This window comes from Apium graveolens, chromosome 11 (genome assembly GCF_009905375.1).
Source record: "Apium graveolens cultivar Ventura chromosome 11, ASM990537v1, whole genome shotgun sequence".
Classification (NCBI taxonomy): Eukaryota; Viridiplantae; Streptophyta; class Magnoliopsida; order Apiales; family Apiaceae; genus Apium; species Apium graveolens.
The window spans coordinates 179358222-179381105 of NC_133657.1; the positions used below are offsets into that span (position 1 = coordinate 179358222).

The 22884-nt window shown below is 34.7% G+C and overlaps 2 protein-coding genes across 3 annotated transcripts; both read left to right on the forward strand.

Moving 5' to 3' along the window:
* The first annotated feature begins 9530 nt into the window (after positions 1-9530).
* On the forward strand, positions 9531-18957 carry LOC141697700 (protein DETOXIFICATION 45, chloroplastic-like). 2 transcript variants are annotated; one of them, XM_074502202.1, is made up of 14 exons: positions 9531-9716; positions 10218-10622; positions 11401-11573; positions 12348-12491; positions 12598-12770; positions 13321-13456; positions 15429-15525; positions 15607-15707; positions 16426-16589; positions 16929-17000; positions 17142-17258; positions 17341-17436; positions 17525-17646; positions 18473-18957. In XM_074502202.1, the coding sequence occupies exons 2-14, from the start codon at positions 10261-10263 to the stop codon at positions 18546-18548; spliced, it is 1833 nt and encodes a 610-aa protein (XP_074358303.1). In that variant the 5' UTR covers positions 9531-9716; positions 10218-10260; the 3' UTR covers positions 18549-18957. The 2 variants fall into 2 exon arrangements, with proteins under 2 accessions (XP_074358303.1, XP_074358304.1); XM_074502203.1 differs by having other exon boundaries at positions 10261-10622.
* A 763-nt stretch (positions 18958-19720) lies between these two features.
* On the forward strand, positions 19721-22330 carry LOC141697669 (uncharacterized). Its single transcript, XM_074502160.1, has 3 exons — positions 19721-19834; positions 20969-21501; positions 21636-22330. Exons 2-3 carry the CDS (start codon positions 21446-21448, stop codon positions 22063-22065), a joined length of 486 nt encoding a protein of 161 aa, XP_074358261.1. The 5' UTR covers positions 19721-19834; positions 20969-21445; the 3' UTR covers positions 22066-22330.
* The last annotated feature ends 554 nt before the right edge of the window (positions 22331-22884 follow it).

The following is a 22884-nucleotide window of genomic DNA, read 5'->3' on the forward strand; positions in this document are numbered from 1 at the left end:
CTTTCACAACTTTGACTGGAACTTTCGACTCACTTGACTTGGAAACAATCTTCTCATAAGCATGATCCTCAGCACGTATTTCTTCTTGAATAACAGAAGAGGTCGCATCAAATGGTTCAGCAATTGATGCTTTATAGAGGGGTTCATCAACACCCTTAAGCACATGTGGTACTTCCCTCCCTTTAGCACAGACATGGGGAGGGGAGTTTATGCCTAATTCTCCAATAGCAGCATTGTAATCATAACCTATTCCAGATGTTTGATTAACAGCTTGCTTACTGTAGAACTCTTTAGCCTTCGAACAAGAATTGAAGTAGGCTCTAACCTTAGTCTCAAGACCGGTGATCTTGTCTTTGAGAATAGTTTCGAGTTTTCTATAACAGTCAACTCTATTCTCTAGAAAAGATACCTGTTCTTTTAATTTGTCTTGATTAATGTGCACAAGTCTTAATTCATTGACCTCTTTCTCAAGGTCTGTGATCTGTAAACTTAACAGTTCATTATCACGACGTGCACAATCTAAGTTACCTCTTAGATGATAAACCATTTCAGCATCAGAAAGTTTTACCTCTATTCTTGACGATGAAGCTTTTCCATCAACAGCCATAAGAGCAAGATTTCCTTCATCTTCATCTTCACTGTCAGTATCATCCCAGCTTCTTCCCTTTGCCAGATAAGCCCTTTCAGAGTTCTTTCTTACTTGCTTTGGCTTCCTATATTCTGTGGCAAAGTGTCCCAACTCATTGCAGTTATAGCATCTAATGGTGCTTCGATCAACCATCCCTGTTTTGTACCCACCACTGCTGGTGTTAGAGGATGAAGATCCACCTTTCTGGAATTTGTTGTAGTTGGACTTGTACTTAAGCTTGGGATTCCTCCTGAATCTGACATGGGAGAATCTCTTGACAATTTGGGCCATTGATTCATCTTCCAATTGCTCCAGCTCTTCCAAGGAATAAAAATCATCACTTGATTGATTTGTAGTAGGAGGATCATATTCTGCTACTAACTCATTTTCCTCACCCTTGGAAAACTGTACCATTCTTTCTAACTGTTGAGATTGTTGTTGTTGTTGACCTTCAGCTACAAGTGCAGTAGATGTGCTGACCATTCTATCCTTCCCGTAGACTTCCTTCTGTTGAATCTGCTCCAACTCATAGGTTTTTAACACTCCATAGAGCCTGTCCAAAGAAATCTCACTCAGATCTCTAGCTTCTCTAATGGCAGTGATTCTATGTTCAAGATGAGCTGGCAGTGTTAAAAGGAACTTTTTGTTGACCTCCCTGATTGAATAATACTTTCCATTGATGTTCAGGTTGTTGATCAACGCATTGTACCTCTCAAACACTTCAGTAATTCCTTCTCCTGGATTTGATTTGAAATGTTCATATTCAGAGGTTAGGATTTCCAACTTGTTCTCCCTAACTTCCTCTGGGCCTTCATTAATCACCTCAATAGTTTCCCACATGTGTTTGGAATTTTTACAGTTCATCACATGTCTGTTCATCAGGGGATCAAGGGAATCAATTAATATTAATTGAAGGCTGGCATCCAAGGAGGCTTCTTCCTTCTCAGCAGGAGTAAAATCTTCAGGCTCTTTTGGATAGGTTCTAGCTTCAGTAGTCACCACACCATCTATTATTACCTCCGGTTCAATAACCATCGGAGTTTTTATACCCTTCTTTAACATGTTTGAATATTTGGGATTTGCAACTTGTAAAAATAATAGCATCTTCTTCTTCCACATGATATAATTCTCTTTATCAAATTGTGGAATTTTAACGGTTCCAACTTTATGTGAAGTCATTATGAATTTTTGAATAAATAAAAATTCAAGGAGTTGAAAAATCACAAAAGTCTAGGATCTTGATTTGTTCGTTAATCAGAAGGCTCTGATACCAATTGTTGGGTCCCAATGTGTTTGTAGAAGGGGGGTTGAATACAAACGTTACCAAATAATCGAATAAAATGCGGAATAAAAAAATGTGAAACAAAATTCAAGTTAAATAAAAATATTATTAAACTTGAAAGGTGTTACAACAACTGTATCGATTACAAGGTATTAATCTCAAATCAATTATCACAAATCTAGAATAAATTCGACATGAACTTTTTCTATTTTTGCAATAATTAGAATCAAATGCTAAACGCGATTTGAGATTAAGTTCTAGGGATTTTAATCCGCTAGATTGATACACAAGAACAAGATAAAGATTTCTAGTGGATTAGATTTAACATTACAATCTAGAAATTATGATCTTGAATAAAGCAGATGAAGAATAATATGTTTCAGAGGCGGCTGCACTTTTGTTCTTGTATTTTGATTGAGATAAAAATGATATGCTGCTTCTCTGCTTCTATTTAATCAATCAGCTGAATCAATTGAATTGGAATGACAATCCTTTAAGCTTGCAAGACTTTCGGTAGGACAATTGAATGAACTAGCAAGACAATCTGAATGAACTAGCATGACAATCAGAATGAACTAGCAAGACAATCATCCTCCTGATGTAACTTTCGGTGTAACAATTGAATATGGCCTAGCATGACAATCGGTATGACAATCCTGATTGTCATGCTAGTTCATTTTCAATTGTCTTGCTGATTTAATGCTTGAATTTAATCCAATTAAACTTCTGAAAATTCCTAAAATTCCTAGAATTAAATCAGAATTAATTAATCAATTAATTCAATTAATAAATAAATTATTCTTCGCAGATATAATTTATTTTCTTAATTAAATTAGATGACTCAATTAATTAATAGAGAATTAATTCTAGTCTTGAGCAGCAACCATTCTTCTGTAAATCTTCTGAAAATCACTGAAAATTATGAATCAATTCCACCACTTCAACGTTGACACTCGATGTACTGTCTGGTTCATGAGTGACTAACTTCCGTGACGTTTCTTCATGTCTTGACTCTGACACTTTGATTTTCTTCAGATTAAATCCTTGTAATTAATGATACTCTGACGAGATCTCTGTCATTTGATTAAATCCACAATCTTGACTTATATCACTGAGGCATGATCAATTTCTTGAACTTCTTCCAGTGAATTAATTCCTCAAGTCTGTAGATGAACCTTGTCTCTGAATCCTTTGACAGATATTACTTTGCGAGATCTCTTTGACGGTCGATCCACTATTTACTTATTACATTCTTATTTGAGTTGAGTTGAATCCTCGAATATACAAATAGGTCTATGACATATGACTTACACTTATTGTACACTGTGTAAACCAGCAGTTAACTAGAATATAAAGTTAACACTGGTCCTTTGTGAGCAAGTAACAATTAGATCAGAAATTATTGTATTCTCTCAAGATAGAAGCTAAGCTCTTTAACAACAAAGAGCCCAGAAATTTTGTAGCAAAACATTCTTAATTTTCATATAAAATTAAGTGAGTTTTGAAAGATCTGTGTTAATCATAGCTGCATGTTTTATTTCTGTTATAACACATCTTACTGCAAGATTTGATTTACTTTGTTCAAAAACCAAAATAGTTCAAGAAAAGCATAAAAACTAAAAACACATTCACCCCCTATGTGTGTAATTCAATACCTAACAGGGTGTGCTAGCGATTCTAGACTGTGAATAACCATATTTTTCAAGTATAGATTTCTCTATATAATGAGATTGAGTCAAGGTTATTCCCTCAGCGGACCGAATCAGTTTGATTCCAAGAATCACACTAGCCTCACCCATATCCTTCATTTCAAAATGCCTTTTCAAGAATTCTTTTATCTCATTAATAATCTCAATATTGGTTCCAAACAATAAGATGTCATCCTCATATAGGCATAAGATAACACACTCACTACCTTTAACTTTGATGTAGACACACTTATCACTTTCATTAATCATATAACTAAATGGAAATACAGTTTCATCAAACTTTTTATGCCAATCCCAGGGAGCTTTTTTCAATCCATAGATGGACTTGATCAACTTACATACTTTCCTTTCATTGTCAGATGCAACAAATCCCTCATGCTGGTCCATATAAATCTCTTCTTCAAGTTCACCATGAAGAAAAACTGTCTTTACATCCATCTGATGGATGATAAGACCAAAGACGGAAGCCAATGCTCTAAGCATTCAGATTGTTACCATCCTTGCAACCGGAGAGTATGTATTAAAGTAATCAATTCCTTCCTTTTGCTTAAAACCCTTAGCTACCAGTCTAGCTTTATACTTTTCTATTGAGCCGTCAGGGTTCAACTTCCTTTTAAAGACCCATTTGCACCCGATAGTAGAACATCCAGGAGGGAGATCAACCAACTCTCATGTTCCATTAGAAACAATAGAGTCAATTTCACTTTTCACAGCGCCCTTCCAATGCCTAGACTCCGAAGAATCCATAGCTTGTCGGAAAGTTAAAGGTTCATCCTCAATATTGTAAGTGATAAAATCATCTCTAAAGTTCTTAACTACCTTTGCACGCTTACTTCTCCTTGGTTCCTCTACTTTCTTAGGAATAGAGCTACTACTAGGTTTCGCCTCCACATTTGTCATCTTTTTCACATGATCAGGAATAAAATTCGATGTGTGAGTATGATCTTCCTCAGAAGTCATTTTAGGAATTCTAGTATTTATAGGGTAGACATCCTCAAAGAATGTAGCATCTCGAAATTCAACTATCGTGTTTCCCACTATACCATCAATGTCAGATTTTAATACTAAAAATCTCATAGTTGTAGTGGTTTCAAGATAGCCCAGAAAGATACAATCAACAATTTTCGGACCTAGTTTCTTTCTCTTGTGTTCAGGAACAAGCACCTTAGCAAGGCACCCCCACACACGAAGATACTTAAGACTAGTCATCCTACTTTTCCATAGCTCCAAGGGTGTCTTATCCATGTGTTTCAGAGGGACTCTATTCAAAATACAACACGCCGTATTTAGAGCCTCTCCCCATATGTATTTAGGCAACCCAAAGTTAATAAGCATACTATTAATCATATCTTTAAATTTTCTGTTCTTTCGCTCAGCAACCCCATTAGACTCAGGTGTGTATAGTGTAGTAACTTCATGAACTATACCATTGTTTGCACAAAATTCATTAAAAGCGTTACTCGTATACTCTCCACCATTGTCAGATCTCAACCGTTTAAGTACCTTACTAGTTTGTTTTTCTACTTCAGTTTTATATATAATGAATTTACTAAGTGCTTCATCCTTATGTCTAAGTAAATAAACATAACAATAGTTGCTACTATCATCTATAAAAGTATTGAAGTATCTAAATTGGTCCTTGGTCAACACACCACTAAATTCAAAAATATCAATGTGTACTAATCTAACAAGTCCGAATCCCTAACAATGTTATGAAAAGGTTTCCTTATTTGTTTAGCAGACATACATACTTGACATTTAGAATTCTTTTCTATGGTATGTTTTGGAATCAATATAAGTTCATTATATTCTTAAGAGCACCAAAGTTTAAATGACCTAGTCTAGCATGCCATAAATTTGAGGATTCAACACAGTTAACAGAAGGAATAATATCATTATTCAAAGTCCCCAAAACGGGGTCAGCATTAATAATAAATAAACCATTTGACAAGTAACCCTTGTCAAAAAATGTACCTGTATGAATAAGAACTACTTTATTACACTTGAAAGAAATTTCAAAACCATTAGAAACTAAACAGCTTCCACTTATTATATTTCTCCGCATGTCAAGAACATGATGCACTCTAGTCAGATATAGAATACATCTCGAAGGGAATTTCAGATCCACATTTTCAACTCCATGTACTTGAGCAGCACTAGCATTCCCCATCTTTCTCATCCCACTTCGTAAAAGTCTTAACTGTGTCAGCCTTTTCTTGATCTACAACCGGTTTCTCATACTCCACAACCGGCCACAAACTCTTTACAGTCAACCACAATTTCATCCTATTCTACTAGCGAGAAAAGCCGATGCCACCATTGAATTTCTCTGGCAAGCCAGTTAATTCAACAGCTTGTGGAAAATAATAAGTGGTCCAATCAATGACCCCAGAAGTTGCACCAGAACCTCCACCTACGGGAACCTCAGTTTCGCTAACCATTATGCTAAATAATATATAACTAATTATCTCTTCAAGAATGTTGGAAATAATAATTATAACAACAATATAGAGGCAGTTATATATAACATTTAACAAGGCAAGACCAAGATAATAATTAACGAAACAAAATATGTAGGTAAAAAGCATGCATATCAGTGACTGTAAGAACAAAGTAAAATCAGAAAGTGTACCAGTAACCATAGCTTAAACTGAATGGAAAGAACAGAAAGTAGTGGTAGCCAACAGGTACAATGCAACAAGAAAATAATCAGCTGAGTCACCATGCCTTGCTCGAAGCCCTGATTGCTCTTGAAGAGATAATTATCCCCACCTGCTGCGTTGGGTTGCTTGCAATGCCTCCTCCAGGATAAAACAGCTCTGGACTTGATGTTCACAGCAACAACAAATCCTACTTCGACTAGCACCTCAGTCGCCGGAAAATCAGCAGCTCAGAATTGTGTTTGGAAGAGAATAGAAAGTAGAGGGAAGATGAGAATGTAGGTGTGATGTTTTTTCATCAACAACTCATGCCTCTATTTATAGTAGAGACTAAGTGTAACTGACCACCCTGACATTAATAGACTTTAATATCAGAAATCAAAACTGCTCATTTAATACATAAATCAAAACTGTTGATTTTGAATTTAAATAAAATGTAACAGCTTTTGTATTTAATCCACACATTAAATCAGTTTTAATATTTTCAATTATGAATATATATTATCAGTTACATGTTCAGATTCATTGAATCTGACTCAGCCCATTTACAAAGTGACCAATCCCAACGGAAACAATGACCCAGCCCGAATGATAAATTAATTCTAATTAAAAAATTAAATCACAAATAAATAAAATCCTCACTTTATTTATTTTCAATATGGGACAAATGACAAATTCTCCATTTTAAAATTTTACAAACTACTAGTTTCAACTCTATTTCTCTATGGATTTCACTAAGAAATAATTTGATCCATATATAAAGTTTAAGTTCACATATCATGGAATAACTTCCGATCATTAGATTTTAGGATTATCATCAAGAATATAATAAAAATTATAATCTAAAATTCATTTTTTTCTAACAGAGAGAGTATATTTTATCAATTTACTATAAAATATTAGTTAAGAGTTAGATAGAGGCTCTTAGAAATAAGGAGAAAGAATGGGCTCTTAAGATTTTAAAGAACCTCTAAGAGTTTTCTGGAGCTCAAATTTAAGCGTCACTCTTTATTTTTCAACTTAAAGCCCATATAAAGAGCTTGTTGAAGATGCTTTTAGGCAACAAATTAAATCAAAATAATCAATAAAATCAGTCACTTAATTAGCCAGCTCTAACTAAAAAACAACTTATACAAGTCAAACAGTACAATGACTTGCATAAATAAATCTAACCCAGTTGGCCAGTTGTATACGAACTGCAGCCTAATTTCAATTTACAAGTTGAAATTGCAGTAAACGGAGTGTTTTACAACTTAGTATTTGGACGAGTACTAGGACCAGACTCGGACCTATTTCTGATTCGAATTTGTTGTACTTGGCTATAACTCGGTTTTTAACTTGAATCGGATCAAATTCGGTCAAAACTCGGATTACTCGGAAAAAACTCGGTTTAAATTAAAAAAATTGAAAAAAAGAGTAATATTCCTCAAAAAACTCGTATATGAATACTAGTTTGTAATAAATAAATACAATTTTTATGCATTTTTAATGTTAAAATTATTGTAAATAGCTAGCCAAAATAAGCGAATAATTATTAATTATATTTCATATCATTTATAAAATATTATAAATTAAATTTATACAAAATTAAAAGTTACTGGTCATTTAAAATTTCGAATTTTATATCGAGTACTATTTTGAGATACTCGAAAACATAACTAATTATCTTGTATATTATTTATTTATATAATACTTTAAGTTAAATAAATATTAAAAGTAAAATTTAGTATTTTATTATCCGAGTTTTTAACCGAGTACTCCCCGAGTACTCCGAGTACTCGTTACTTCATGTATTCGCCGAGTCGAACCGAGTACCGATTTTTAGAACAATGTAAACGTAATTCTTCAAATATTTAAATTTATTTATTAATATTGATTATGTATGTAGCATTTAATTAATATTTTAATAACTAGTTCGGTTCGGTTTTTATCGGTTTGGTTGAGACGTATAACCCAACCATTTGAACTAAATCAATTTTTTATTTTTTAATTTCGATTTCAGATTACTTTTATTCAAATCAGTTTTTTTCCGATTTTTCCTGATTTCGATTCGATTTCAATTTCATTTTGATTTTTTCTCGGCCCAACTGTAAACACTTCACCATAAACGTACGTTACATGACTTGCCTATTTGATTTTGGTGATTGGTATATATCATGATTTCTTTTATCAAATTTTTTTAATATTTAAAAGGTTGATGGTCAAAAATATTTTTTTTTTTTAAAAAATATCACTTTTGAAGTTTATAGTAAAAAATATCCGCCTTATACGTATTTTATATACTAGTAAATTTATTACGTATTTGAGAAATGAGTATTAAGTAAAAAATAAATAAAATAAATAAAAAATAAGCATAACTTATTTGAGAAATATTATCAACCAAGTCAAAGGTGTGACGTGCATTGTGTGAATGCGTATCACAATTTATTTTATTTATTTATTTTATTCAACTTTTTTTATACAAATTACCTATTATTTAAAAAAGAGATATTTATATAATCTTTTCTATTTAAAAAGATAAATACTAGAGTCACTAAAGCGTTTCTGAAATTGTACAAAATACGGAGTTACCGTAATGCTATTGATTATTTTTCTATTAATCCAACTTTTTCGACCCTCGTGTATTAATATAGATCCTAGAATGAAATAATGTCACATATCGTTTGAGAAAATTTATTTAGATCATTTTTTAATTATTTAATATTGATCATTTTAGAATTCTCATTTAAATCTTTTGTTTTTTCAAAAATATACCAGAGTTCATTTACTTTACGAAAAACACCAATAATATAAGAATTTTATTTTCGTTTATCTTTTGATATTATGTCTTAATGTCTTAATAGCGTGAAAACATGACTTTTTATGTATTTTGTGCAATTTTCATTAATTTATTAATTAATTGATGAATATACTTGTAAATTAAAAGATAATTTATTTTGTTACTTTAAAAAATTTAATAATCACTAAAATGATATCAATGTAATTTATAATTTCAAAATTAGAAACGAGTTTAATATAATCTATCTATTCACACGTCCCTAGAAATGACAAATAAAAATCCTAACAAAAAAAAAAGAAAAGAAATACAAATAAACTAAGAAAAAAACTCCTAAATTTAATCAGCACAGTTCGAGCAATAACTAAAAGAATAAGAAAATCTTTTAGAAAAAGAAGAACAATTAAGAAAACAAAATTACAAGAAAGAAATGAACAATTTAAGTGGATAGAATTCTAGAAATATTGTTTATTTTTTTAAACAAAAACCCAAACGCAGTATCACTATGTGATCATCTAAACCTTGGGCTGGAGAATTATATATATATATATAGTGCATATCTGTGTGTATAACAGAGAGAAGGCAGGCAGCAGTTCATATAAAACACACACAACCATCCATAGTGTTCTTTGTTAATCCTCCTTTGACAATTTTATTTAAGGTTCTTGTTTCCTAGTTGATGATTTTTTTTCTTCTTCTTGTTTCCTTTGATAATTTTATTGGGTTGTTGATATTATGTTTAAAAATCTAATCTTTCTCAAAATTATGTGTAAAGTTTGAAACTTTATTCTTTAATGAAGCCTAGAGTTTAGTTAATTGTTGTTTCTGGAATTTCTTTGACATGTTTCATTATCTGTTATTGCTTTTAATATCCTAGTTGATGAGTTAGTCAAGTTTTTTTTAGTTAGTGATGATTCTTCTTCTTGTTGTTACCCATTTTCCTAGATTATTTGTCATGTTTTTACATTTTGCAGTGAATAGTGATTGAGGTTGTTAAATAAATTGGGTTGTTGATATATTGTTTAAAACTGTAATCTTTCTCAATGTTTAGTTGTAAAGTTTGAAATTTTTTCCCTATAGAAGTTTGAAAATCTGTTATCTGTTGTGGGATTCTTTTTTTAATTCTGACATGTTTAGTTTCTTGTTAAATTTTACCTTGTAGGGTGATACTCTAAATTGATTATAGAAATTGAATTTTGGTATAGATGGCTGCTTCTCAACTGTATGGTGGTGGGACTTCTACTAGATTGCTTATTAGGGAATTGAATCCCGATACAGCAATGGGGAGGTCGTCACTATCCCTGCAAAGCTCTAGTCAATTTCGCAATTCATACGCTTTAGTTAATGGGAAGAGATTGAGATTTATTGACATTGTTGCTCGTGCTTCTTTGTCCACCAACTACACACAACTGTTATCACCTCTGCCTGTTATGCGCCAAAGAAGAAGCCCTTTATTGGAGATTAATTATAAGTTGAGTTCAGATTCTAGTGTGCAAACTTCTGATATGGATGAGAGTTTTTCCACAGAAGAAGAGCTTGTGCCATCAAGTTCAGAAGATACTTTTATGTAAGACTACTAACAATTTACTTTATACTTCTATGTTTCACAATTCCCTTATTTGCGTATTGTTCTCTTTTGTGCCAATTGTTCTGAAAGTCGACTGTGTAGTTACCACATCTTTGTTAGTATTAAATTTTATCCCTTCTTTAATTTTGTGTTGCTTCCTATTTGCACTAGTTGTCTTTTTTCCAAATAAAATCATCTATTTTATTGTAATTCCATTCTTAATCTGTTTAATGAAATACTGCTATTTTTTTATGTATAGTCTCAGACTCTCAGGGGCTCTTTCTAAGATTAGAAGAGTAAATATAAATTCCTGTTGACAATCGTATTATTCCCGACGGGTTGTCCTGTTTACTCTGCTGCATTTTCCGTTGTATGCATAGAAGTTTTATCATATATTGTAACTTTGCTTTTATTCAAAAATAGCTTATGGTTCTAATCTCATGCAGTGATGCAGACTTGGTTTTACTGTACTAGCTTCTGAAACATCATAGGCTGAAAGCAGTCGTCTGTTAAAAAATAAGTGAATGGGATACTTTTATTCACTTATTTTAGTAATTTTAAAAAAATAAGTAAATTTTCAAAGGAAATTCTTTGTGAAAGCTCTTCTACAGCAATGAGACCTGAGAAATTTCTTTCTCCTGGCTTCTTTTAATAATTTTTGTTTGCCACATGTGTGTAGTGGACTATTTAGTTAAAAGTAAAATTATTCTGTCTGGATGTTTTACATGGTTATTGTAATTTAGTTACTGGTATGATGATCTCTCTCTCTTTTTTACAGTGATGTGAATGAGATTTCTATGTCAGTCGTATCTGATAAAGTTAAGGCTGAGTTGAAAGGAAATGCTACTAATCCAACACATGAACTTATCACGCTGTCCTTGCCAGCAATTCTAGGACAGGCTATCGACCCATTCGCACAACTAATGGAGACGGCTTTTATTGGTCGATTAGGTAAATTGGGCTCAACTCTTTATAAGCAACTTTTGTAAAGGATTTTCACAAAATTATTTCCCCGCTTCTCCTCAGTTAGGATCTATGTAGAATCTCCCTCACTCTCCCCCCCTGTGTGTGTGTTGCTTTGTATATAAACTTATAGTGACATTGGGTTGGGCAGGGAGGATGTACTTGTCTGGGTGATCTAGTTTTATTCATTATCAACATTGTTTACAGGAATGAGGGAACTCAATTTTATTTTTTTATTCTCACTTGATGTTCAGCTACTTTATTTCTTTATTTGGTTGTCAGTTTTCTTCACGGTCTTAGGGAAATAACTAGTGGCCTAGTATCTTGCTGTGTTTAAGTTAAATATTAAATTTGTACACTGGATTTCTTTTTGATCAGCTGATGATGCAGTGTTTCTTCATTGATGTTATGATGGCTCTAGGTTTTTAGCTGCTATAGTTCCTGCTTTATGACCTGAAAGCATTGCAATTTAAGAAACATGGAGATTCAATTAGGCGGAGTTGTAGAAATAAGAAAAAGTACTCGATTTTTCATTAACGTTTCTATCTAAAAAAATCAATAGCTTGTCTATTGGAAGCTTTCCAGATCTTGCCTTAATTAAAAATCACATCACTATGTTTCTTTTACTATTATCTTTTTCTTTTTCTTTTCCTTTGATTTGTTTCTTTCAGTTCATATTTGAAGGCTTTCTTGTGGATCAGAAATTCTTTGTATTGAGGTCTCTGTGATCTGTGACTCTCTTGCATTTTTGTATAATTGTAGGCCCTGTAGAGTTGGCTTCAGCTGGTGTGTCCATGTCAATCTTCAATATTGTCTCAAAGCTATTTAATATTCCTCTTCTCAGTGTTGCTACTTCTTTTGTGGCTGAAGACATTTCAAAAAATGCAAGTTCAATCTCCACTTCAGGTAAAACACTCTGGATATGCAAAGATCTGTCTGATGCATGGTTTTCAGGTATCCGATTTCATTGGTCTTTAAATTTTCATGTTCCATTATCAATATTGTTGTGCAGTGGAGGGCCATGAAGAAATTAACAATGCTAGACCTTTGGATGCTGTGGCTAAAAGAGAGCAGTTATCCTCTGTGTCAACAGCTTTGACTTTAGCAATTGGCATTGGCTTATTTGAGGCTGTAGCATTGTGGCTGGGATCCGGAGTTTTTCTCAATTTGATGGGCTTAGCATCGGTGAGCTTTTCACATCCTAAAGTTGCCGTAGTTCCTAAGATATCAGTTTTATTCGTCCCGTCTCTGTACATGTATCATTTCTGTCACTTGCACATATGTGTGTATCGTTAAAATATTGATGCCATCTAATCGAGGTTAGGTATCATATTATTACAATATGCAAATGTAGGTGCCAACAAGTGTAGCTTCACTTCTCGCTGCTGCAACGTTAATTCTGGATTCAGCTTGGTGCAACTTATTAAATCCACTTCCCATATCCATAACTATTTGCAAGTAGGAATACTTTTCTAGAGTGGTAATCCATCTGCCTTGCTTCGATCTAGTAAGCGATACACTTAGAACAATAAGTAATCTAATTAGAAAATCACTCACATATTTATAAATATAATAAATCTTTGATTACCAAATTACTAATAGATGTTTGGGACAAATATATCACAAAGTTTTTTGAAGATCTGCATTCAAATTTTACTTCAAAATTTATTATTTATTTTATGCATATCGTTTCTTCCCACTTAGACTTGCCTAAAGCAGAAAGTTTTTATTACAGGCTTCCTCGATGCATGCTCCAGCACGACACTTCCTTTCTCTTAGAGCCATTGGTGCTCCTGCTGTTGTTGTTTCCTTGGCTCTTCAAGGCATTTTTCGCGGATTCAAGGACACAAAAACGCCTGTAATCTGTCTCGGTATATTTTTTGAAAATTTTCATGCTATTAGATTTAAAGAAGGATTAGGCTTGATTTTTACTTTCATACACAACTACAAGAGTAAGATGCCCGTTGATATAAAAACTCACCATAAATCAGGGTCCAAAGGAGCTAGCATTTTGATATACATTAGTTGTAAACTTGGCTATATAAATTACTCGAATACGTGGGATGTTACAAACACCTCACCTTATAGGTCGATTTCCTCGTCAATCCCACAAACACACTATTGCCTCTCCACTTCCGGACGGGCAGAACTCTAATACCATTTATAAACATTTAAGCCCACAACTGAATGCATACGAGACCCAACAACCCACCTAACACAAGTCAATCCGTAAGAGATAGCAATTTTGGTATACATTAGTTGTAAACTTAAACTTCTTCTTTTAAAGGACTCGAATATTTTGATTGAATCGATTTAGAATGTTACAAATACACCACCTTATTGGGTTGACATCTTCGTCAAGCCCACAGACAAAAGGAGACGTAGCTCCAAAGTCAGAACACTATCACTAAAACATTACTCCAATTAAGCTCAAACCAAATCCATTTGTCTGTACGTCCAAGGCCTAAGCACCTTAAAATATGTAAATAATGAGCTAATACAGCCGAAAAAACAATTCGATAACTAATGATTCAAGTAATTCACAATATCCACAGAGTAAAAAATAATTGTTCAAAGTCCTAAGTCGAAACCATATAAGTTAATTCCACAACTCGCTAAGGCCACAAACACCGGTTGACATGGTATCATAGGTGCATAGTTTGTTAATAATGCGCCCCTTTTAAGGTTTCATAAAGTGTGCAACCCGAAATGATCATAAATGAAACACCCATAAGGTATCATAGGCTAGTTCTGGAACAATGCGCAGTTACCAACGGTTTCACAACTCAGAGCTTACCACGAATTCTTATATCTAAAATACACTTGATCCAAATTTAAAAACAAAAATAGTGTAGAAATATTTATAAAAATAAAAATTAAAGCACGAAAAGTTAACTTACCTCAATCTCTTGAACTGATCCAAATTTAGTGCCAAATAAATTCTTAGAAGAGAGTCAGTATAAGGAATAAATGGAACTAATGTGTTTATCTAGTATTTTTGTTTCAATGTATTCCATTATTCCTACTTTATCGTCTACACTAATTTCCCAGTTTTTTTTAAAACTCAAACCGCGTTATCTATCCACTTATTTTAAACTGATGCATCTTACTAACTTATCTAAAATATGACCATTAATTAGATTAAGCACGTATTCACTAACATATACATTTTACTAAAAATACAATAACTATTTTGTTTTCTTTTAAAACCATAATATAAGAAAATATTTTTTTCGAACTTAAATAATTTAAATCACTACAAATAAATTTCTTCTACAAAACCTACATGTTATCACATTCTACCTCCTTAAAAAATTGGTCCCCAATTTAAGTACAAGCATATAAATCAAATGTAGAGCACATACCATTTAAAAAATTGATTTCCTACCTTAATCTTATTTAGGTTGGTGCTGATACACTAGTCCGTAACTTTGTCTGAGAAGAGATCCCAAAGTGCCCTTAGTTGCATTATCTCTGTTATGGTTTGGATCGTGTTGTGGACATTATGAAACCCTATGTTCCATCTCCCACAACTAAAACAAGCTACCGTGTTCCGGCGGAAGTCATTATCCAAATGATTTCTACTGCACCTTGAATACGTGAGTTTATTTCCTGAACCTCCTCTATAAGATTTCCTCTATTACCTTGATAGTTAAACTTCTTCCATGGACCACTCTCGTATAATCAACTTACTGGTTCAGCTATCTGCTTAGTCTCAAGCTTTTCTATCTGGGATTGTTACCTCATAGCATGCAAAGCTATGTTGTCTTTTTATAGGGTAAAAAAAGTCTAAAACTCAAGCTTTCGCAATCAACTTATTGATAGACTTCCTCTAACATGCAGGTATAGGAAGTGCTGCAACTATCCTTTTGTTACCAGTTCTTATGTATTATTTTAAGCTGGGTGTAACCGGAGCCGCCATCTCTACTGTTGTTTCACAGTATGTGCTCACCCCATCACTTTCTTCCTTGGCATACTTTTCCCTTATGTAAATGATCATATTACATATAATTTGTTTCAGATATATCGTCACCTGCCTAATGCTTTGGCATCTCAATAAGAGAGCTGTATTATTGCCTCCAAAGCTGGGATCACTTCAGTTTGGTGGCTATTTGAAATCCGGTTAGCATTGAGTTGACGTTTAGTATAATTTTTTTCTGAAAATGTAAGCGTCAAGCATGTATGTCTGTCATGTTGGATACTAGCGACTGGGATGGAGTATACATATCTTTTCCATGTGTGTCTGTCATTTTGATGATTGTATTAGTTATTATAGTTTACCAGCATGCGATTTCATTTTAAGTTTGTAGGGACTCAATTCAGTATCGCATCATTCAGAGTGGCGTGATGCATTTGTTAATTGTTAGTATACTAATAGGGTGATACTAACGCCATCCTTCTTTTCTCTGATGCGAAAGAAGAACAAGTAACTTCGCACAATTTCAGTGTTGCCTAATCCTTCATTGTGCCACGGCTTAGGTGCAGATTCAGTCTTTGGGCCTTGCGGTGTCTATCTACAAGTTAGAAAAGAATTTTATTTTCAGGGTCTTTTAGTGGTTTCACACCCTGCTCACATGTTAGACTCACATGTTCGATTGCATTTTGGACTCGTATTCTGAGAGAATATGTTCTGGCCTTTCATAAGAAGGTTTCTAATATTTGTTTGTTAGAACAATTTATAAGCAGCAGTCCATTGTGTATATATACATGTCTGGTCGGAATGGGTCCTTTCATAATAAAAATACGCCAGGTCCAAATTTGCAGAATTTCATACTTAAGTATCTTCTCTAATTTTACATATATAGTAAATTTATTCCATGATCAATTGGCAAAATTCCAGGTGGTTTTCTGCTGGGGAGAACTCTTGCAGTCCTCATAACTACAACAATTGGAACCTCTATGGCTACTCGTCAAGGTCCCCTTGCTATGGCTGCTCATCAAATATGTCTACAAGTATGGTTAGCTGTATCTCTATTGACAGATGCACTTGCTGCATCTGGTCAGGTAAATTTTTTCTCCTGGAATTTTGTCTTCATTATAAAATCATTCTTAAATAATATTTAGTCCCAGTTCTATTTTATTTGTGTTCTTTCAAATGGTAAGTGCATGGTAAACTGATCTTCCATTAGAGAAATGGCCTTTAGTCAATTATTGACCTCGACACCTAAACCTATGTTACGGGCTGGAACTTTCACTGCTTACGACCTCTTCAGCTTATTGCGATACAGGCTTGCCTTTTTCTTGTAGTAGTCTACTACAGATGTTAAATGCACGTTAATCTTTGTGCACAAGTTTACACTCCTAAGGTTTTTCTTTCCACTCACTGACTTTTTCATTCTGCAGGCCTTGATATCTGGTTCAGTATCTAAAGGTGATTACAGATCTGTGAAGGAAGTCACATATTCTGTGTTAAAGGTATATCGGGGTCTGAAATTGTGATGAAATTTATACAGATCCTAATGCGATTAACTTCTTGATGCCTAAGTTCTTCGTGTTAAACATCACATGAAACATCTCTGTTTTTTTCAATCTTAATTGTGTTTAATTTCTTTGCAGATAGGATTTGGTACAGGTGTTTTATTGACTTTGATTTTGGGGGCATCATTTAGCTCTTTAGCTACCTTGTTTACTAAAGATGCAGAAGTATTAGCAATTGTGAGAACTGGGGTATTGGTAAGTCATATGGTTCCAAATATTTTTTGTTTTGTTATATTGGATTGTGGACATCTCTTTAATCATCTTAATTTTGATACAGTTTGTCAGTGCCAGTCAACCTATAAATGCATTAGCGTTTATTTTTGACGGACTCCATTATGGTGTTTCAGATTTCAAATATGCGGCTTGCTCAATGGTAAGTACTATGCTTTTAATTGTTATTTAATGTCAACAGGTTATGCTGAAAATAGCATTCCTCTTAAATGTTGTGTGATGCTCTGCAGATGGTAGTGGGAGCAATATCTTCCATGTTCCTGTATTGCGCTCCCTCAGTTTTGGGTCTTCCTGGTGTTTGGGCAGGTTTGACTCTTTTTATGGGGTTGCGGACACTTGCTGGAGTTAACAGGTAAAATTGATGCATTATTAGAGAAATAATTCTGATTAAAAAGACCATTATTTTGGAGAGCTATAGCGATTAGAGGGTGATGTTCTTGGTTAGCCTAAATGTCTAATTGGTCGTTGAACTAGGGACCACCTTGCAGTTTCATCACTGAACTGGAAAAGCTCTCATTGCATAATCATGCAGATGAAAACGCACATTATTACAACTGAACCTATATAAACTTCCACAACCTTTGAATGTATTTGACTTTAGCTGTTCCTCCAGTAAGTGGCATTACCTCACTCGAGAACTCAGCACCACCTGTTCAATCTTCGCAAAATGTGCCTATCCATCCGAAAACCTACACGAAAGTCAAAAAATCATACTAGCATTGAGAATACTAGTATATTTAACCTCAAACCCAGATAAATAATAGGCATTTGAGATCGGACGTTACCAAATATTTCTAAATCCTAACCCAAAAAATATCTCATTCCAGAGAGTTCTTGTGTAATTAGAATTGTGATTGTGTTTATGATGTTGGAGATCATTCACAAGTACGAAACCCCATAATAAATACTTTTGAAGGTTGTACCATTGGTCAGAACTTCAAAAAGGTTCAATGAATTTTACTCAATTTTTTTTTGTTTGACGATTATAAACTATAAAGAAGATATTATGAATCCTCCGGAAACAATGTGGTCACCTGAATAACGCGATTCATAAAACACAATCATTTTTTTTGTTTTTGGTATATCATATTATTCACTTTGGGTTTATGCCCTTAAAATTGTGTTAGTTATCTCATTTTTTTTTTTGCAAATGAGTGAGTTTATTGTTGTGTTTTCAGATTATTATCAAAAGATGGTCCATGGTGGTTTCTGCATAAAGACACTACAAGGCTTGAGTTTAGGGCTGTTCGCTAAATTTACCATGAAAATTACCATCCTGCAGCTTGTTAATGGTGTGCTAATACGTTAATGGTGTGCTAATACTACTTGTCCGAGTAATAATTTTTTCTAGCACATGATCAGTCTGACACCCCAATCACAGAATCATCTTGTCTTCTAGTTTATGCTGACAGCAAACCAAGGCCTTTAAGGGTGTTTTAGATAAATATTTTTTTCCCAGGATGTTATCGCTATGAACTTTGTCCTGTGCACACTAAACCATGTCTAACAGTTCACAAACGTTTTCAGAATCTATTAGTGGGGGAAAATGAGCACACATCTGTAAAATTATGTATATATATAAAGTTCTGTTGGACAATCTGATCGTCTTTCACATCTGTTCAGTTAATGTAATAAATATTGATACAGATGAATATTTTTGACAGTTTTTTTTCTTAATATACGTAATTTTTTGAAAATGGAGGGAGTAAAGTATAGAATGGCAACGCTTCAGGTATAAACCGATAGGTAACGCCTAAAAATGAGGTCAGGCAAAATGAGTGTTTGCTAGCTGCTCAGGCAATTTGATATCCGCGGCATTTACATATACCTTAAAACTTGTAGGTCAACAAAGGAAGCTTCATTCCTCACTTTGAAATTTATCAACATAACCCACCAGTTCACTACTACTTTGTCCTTCCTTAGTGATAAGCCTACAATATTATTATATTATTAAGACTATAATTTTAGGAGATGATCTCTTTACTTTAATTTGCCAACTCCTTCAAATGAGGTTATTGTCTTATATTTAGACTAAGTCCCAAATGTGCTTTATTTTACAAAATGGGTTTTTTTGGGCTTTACATTATGTTTCACAATTATCCTAATTATAACTCATTTGGGCCGTATTTTCTTGGTCCAACATTTGTCCCCCTCCTAGTTTGCGCAATATCTTTAGATTTGTGTTTTTCTATTTCTTCACTTTTGCGCTTTGAATCTTGATATTTTGCTTTGGTACCTGAATGAAGTTAGTGATCAGATAGGGGTATAGAATGAAAAAGACGATAAGAAAAAACAAGCAAGAAAATAAAAGCAATTGCAAACTCGAAATAAAAGTGAAATGTGTGTACTAAAAAAGAAAGAAAAATAATGTTTTTTGTTTTGTTGTTTTTTTTTGGACATATATATAGCCGTTCGTGCGTGTTTTTAAATTTGTTATTTTTTTTTAAGTTTCTTTGCAGATTGGCGGACTAGACTCTTCGGCTTCCTCCCAGGCCATCTAAAAGGCCGCTGTTGCACGCTTCCCCGTTCATAACCTCCTTGTAAGTCATCTTCTTTCTCTTTCTCTTTCTTTATTTGTGTGTCTGTCGTGTTTGTCCGTAGTTTACGAATTTAAGATGGCCGACTTTTCCTCATCATCGTCTTCGCATAGTGCTTCCAATCGGGATCCTGGGAAGAGACCCTTAGAAGAGGGCGACGAAGAGTCCGTTTTGAATTTGGATAACCTGGAAATTCCGGATTTAGGTCAGTGTGGGTTCTTTGATTTTCTGGAGGGTGATGATTTTTTAAAAGGTATGGCCGATGGTCCTTTGCCTTCTCCTCCCCTAAGTCCTCGTACCCTAGATTTCAGGAATAGGGTAGTCGAGGAGAGCCTTCGGTTAGGTAGGGTCGAGTTTGAGGGTAAGCCCAGTCTGAATTATCTTAGTTATTACATAACCGCCGACCCTCCTGTGAGCAAGTTAAAAAGTTATATCGACCTGTCTAATGGTTATCGGTACCGGATGCCGACAGCTGATGTGAGAGTTTGGATGATGCTAGAGTTCGGAATGCATGGGGTTACAATGATTATGTTTCAATTTGGTCTTCGACTGCCGATGCATCCCTTCTTCCTGACGATGTATGAGGCTATCGGGTGTGGCCTTGGACAGTTGATGCCAAATTCTATTGCTCAGTTAAGCGGATTCGTGGCATTATGTTGTGATAAGGGTCGACCGCCGACTCTGAAGTTGTTTTTCTCTATTTACGGTGTGCGTTACTACGGCAGGTAAGTATACTTCGACTCTCGACATAAGAGGATGTAGATCGTTAGTGTTAGATCATCGAACTCCGGTTATCACACCCAATGGTTGTTCGTTGGGGGTCCTGATTTGGTATTTGTAAAACCTAGTAGGAAGGTTAGTCAGGGTACGATCGACTACTTGAACAACTTGGAGAAACACGATACTGCTTACCTCGATCAATTTCATGGGTCGAGATCATTGTATACGCACTTAGATTTGAAGGATTCTGGCTTTTTGGAAATGCACGATTGTAAGGGGGATGTCTATTTGTTGTTGCCCCTATCTTGTCTATGTTACTTGTTTTATTCTTGTTACTATTATCATAAGCTCTTGTTTGTTTATTTTCGTATGTATATATAGTGTCTCTGACCCGCTTCTTTTTATCTTGTGTTTCAGTAGCAGGAGCTTCTTTGAAAAAAGTTTTAGACGGCGGGGTTCGAGAAGAGATGGATAAGGCTATGATGCTTTTGTTGCAACGTGCTTCAAGGAAGCCTTCTGATGCGGCTAAACCCGGACCGTCGGGAGTCCCTCATTCGGTTTCTATAGAACTGCTCGATGATCAAGGGAATAAAGTGGTCGAGGATAATGAAAGGGTTGTATCAGACATTGTTCGTGTAGAGGCTAACCCTCGTAAGCGCCTTCGACGGGAAGAAGACGAGGGTTTGGTTAGTGATCAGGAAGTTGTTGCTGAGGGTGTAAACAAGACTTTGACGGTTGCTGGAAGTAGGGTTTTTATAGGAAATACTATCGATCCGCGATCTAAAAAGGAGGTGATGAGGGTCGAGATTCAACCCACCGAACGATGGACGGGTGGATCCACCGTGAACTTGAGGGCGTTTAATTTTTTCAATCTTCCTCAGGATTCGGTGGCGTATGAGGGTCGAAGGCGTGAGGACCTTGCTGATCGATGTAAAAGTCGAGTTGGACGGGTATGCGTACTTCCTTCTTCCAACCCTCTTTTTTTCTTTTCTTTTCTTTTCTCTTTTTTTTTTATATATCTGCATGCTATACACCACTTGACATATATATTTTATACTTATTTATATTTATTTTTTTTGTGAAGTTCCTTTCCGATTTTATTTGTGGAGGATTATAAAGCTGATGTTGGTGGTGAAGTTCGTTCAAATTTGGAGGCTGAGATTACTGCTCTGAAGGGGGAAAGGAAGAAATCCGGGGCTAGTTTTGCAGAGCTCGAGAAGAGGGTGAGTGACTTGGCTAAAGCCAATACTGCGCTCTCGAGAAAAGTTGGGGAGATGGAAGTTGCTGAGAAGACACTAAGTGACAGGGTTCAGGAGCTCGAGGGTCGATTTCGTGAAGTCGAGAAAGAACGTGATGAGGAAAGGAACAAGCGTCACAGCTTGGATCGACAAGTTGAAGGGATGGATAGTTCGTATAAACTGATAGTAGAAGAGAATGAAAATTTGAAGCGTGAGGTGTGGAAGATATTGCCGATACTTTGGGCGATGGTTATGGAAGATGTTATCGTCGGATGAAGGAGGCTGGTTTTGCCGTCGAGGGTCATGCCTTCGAGGATTACCTTCGGGATCTTGCGTCGAAGGGTAACAATGTATGAAGGTGGGGTATGCCCCGTAGACCTTTGTAATTGAATTAAGTATTTTTATGAACTTAAGTATTTCATCGATGTCACCGGATGACGGATTTGTAGTATGTTCTAGACTTGGTTAAAATTCTTCACCGATTTTGCTCGCTTGCCCCTTTTTTTATTGAATTTACATCTGGATTTCGATGATGCACTTTTATGAAAATTCTCGACTTGATTTGTCGAACTTGCCAAGTGCTTAATCATGTTGCATATTTAGAAAATATCTTGGAGTGAATATTCTTCTTACTTATTATGAGATACATATATATATATCCTGATACAAATCTTCGTGACGTAGCTTTTTGCTTTTGCCGTTTGTGAAAGAGATGAAGTAAATAGATATTTATGCTTCTTGTTTTTTGAAATAAGTTAAAAGCATTCATTTGTCATAACTTAATCACCCCTCGATGGGGGTCTCATAACGACCCTCATTGCATCGAGGGTTTGTCTTTGGTATGGCATTAACTACCTCAAGATAACAAGCTAAAGATGAAATTAAATTACTGATAGAACTTTTTGAGATGAATCCCATTCCAAGTGTTTTTGATGGACGTGCCGTCGAGGTGAGCAAGTTCATATGTCCCCGTACTTACCACCTTCGAGACCCGATAAGGCCCTTCCCACGCTGGTTTGAATTTTCCTGAAATAGTGGGTTGTGATGTCGCGGAATCTCTTAGGACGAGGTCGTCGACCTTGAGGTCCTTGGACT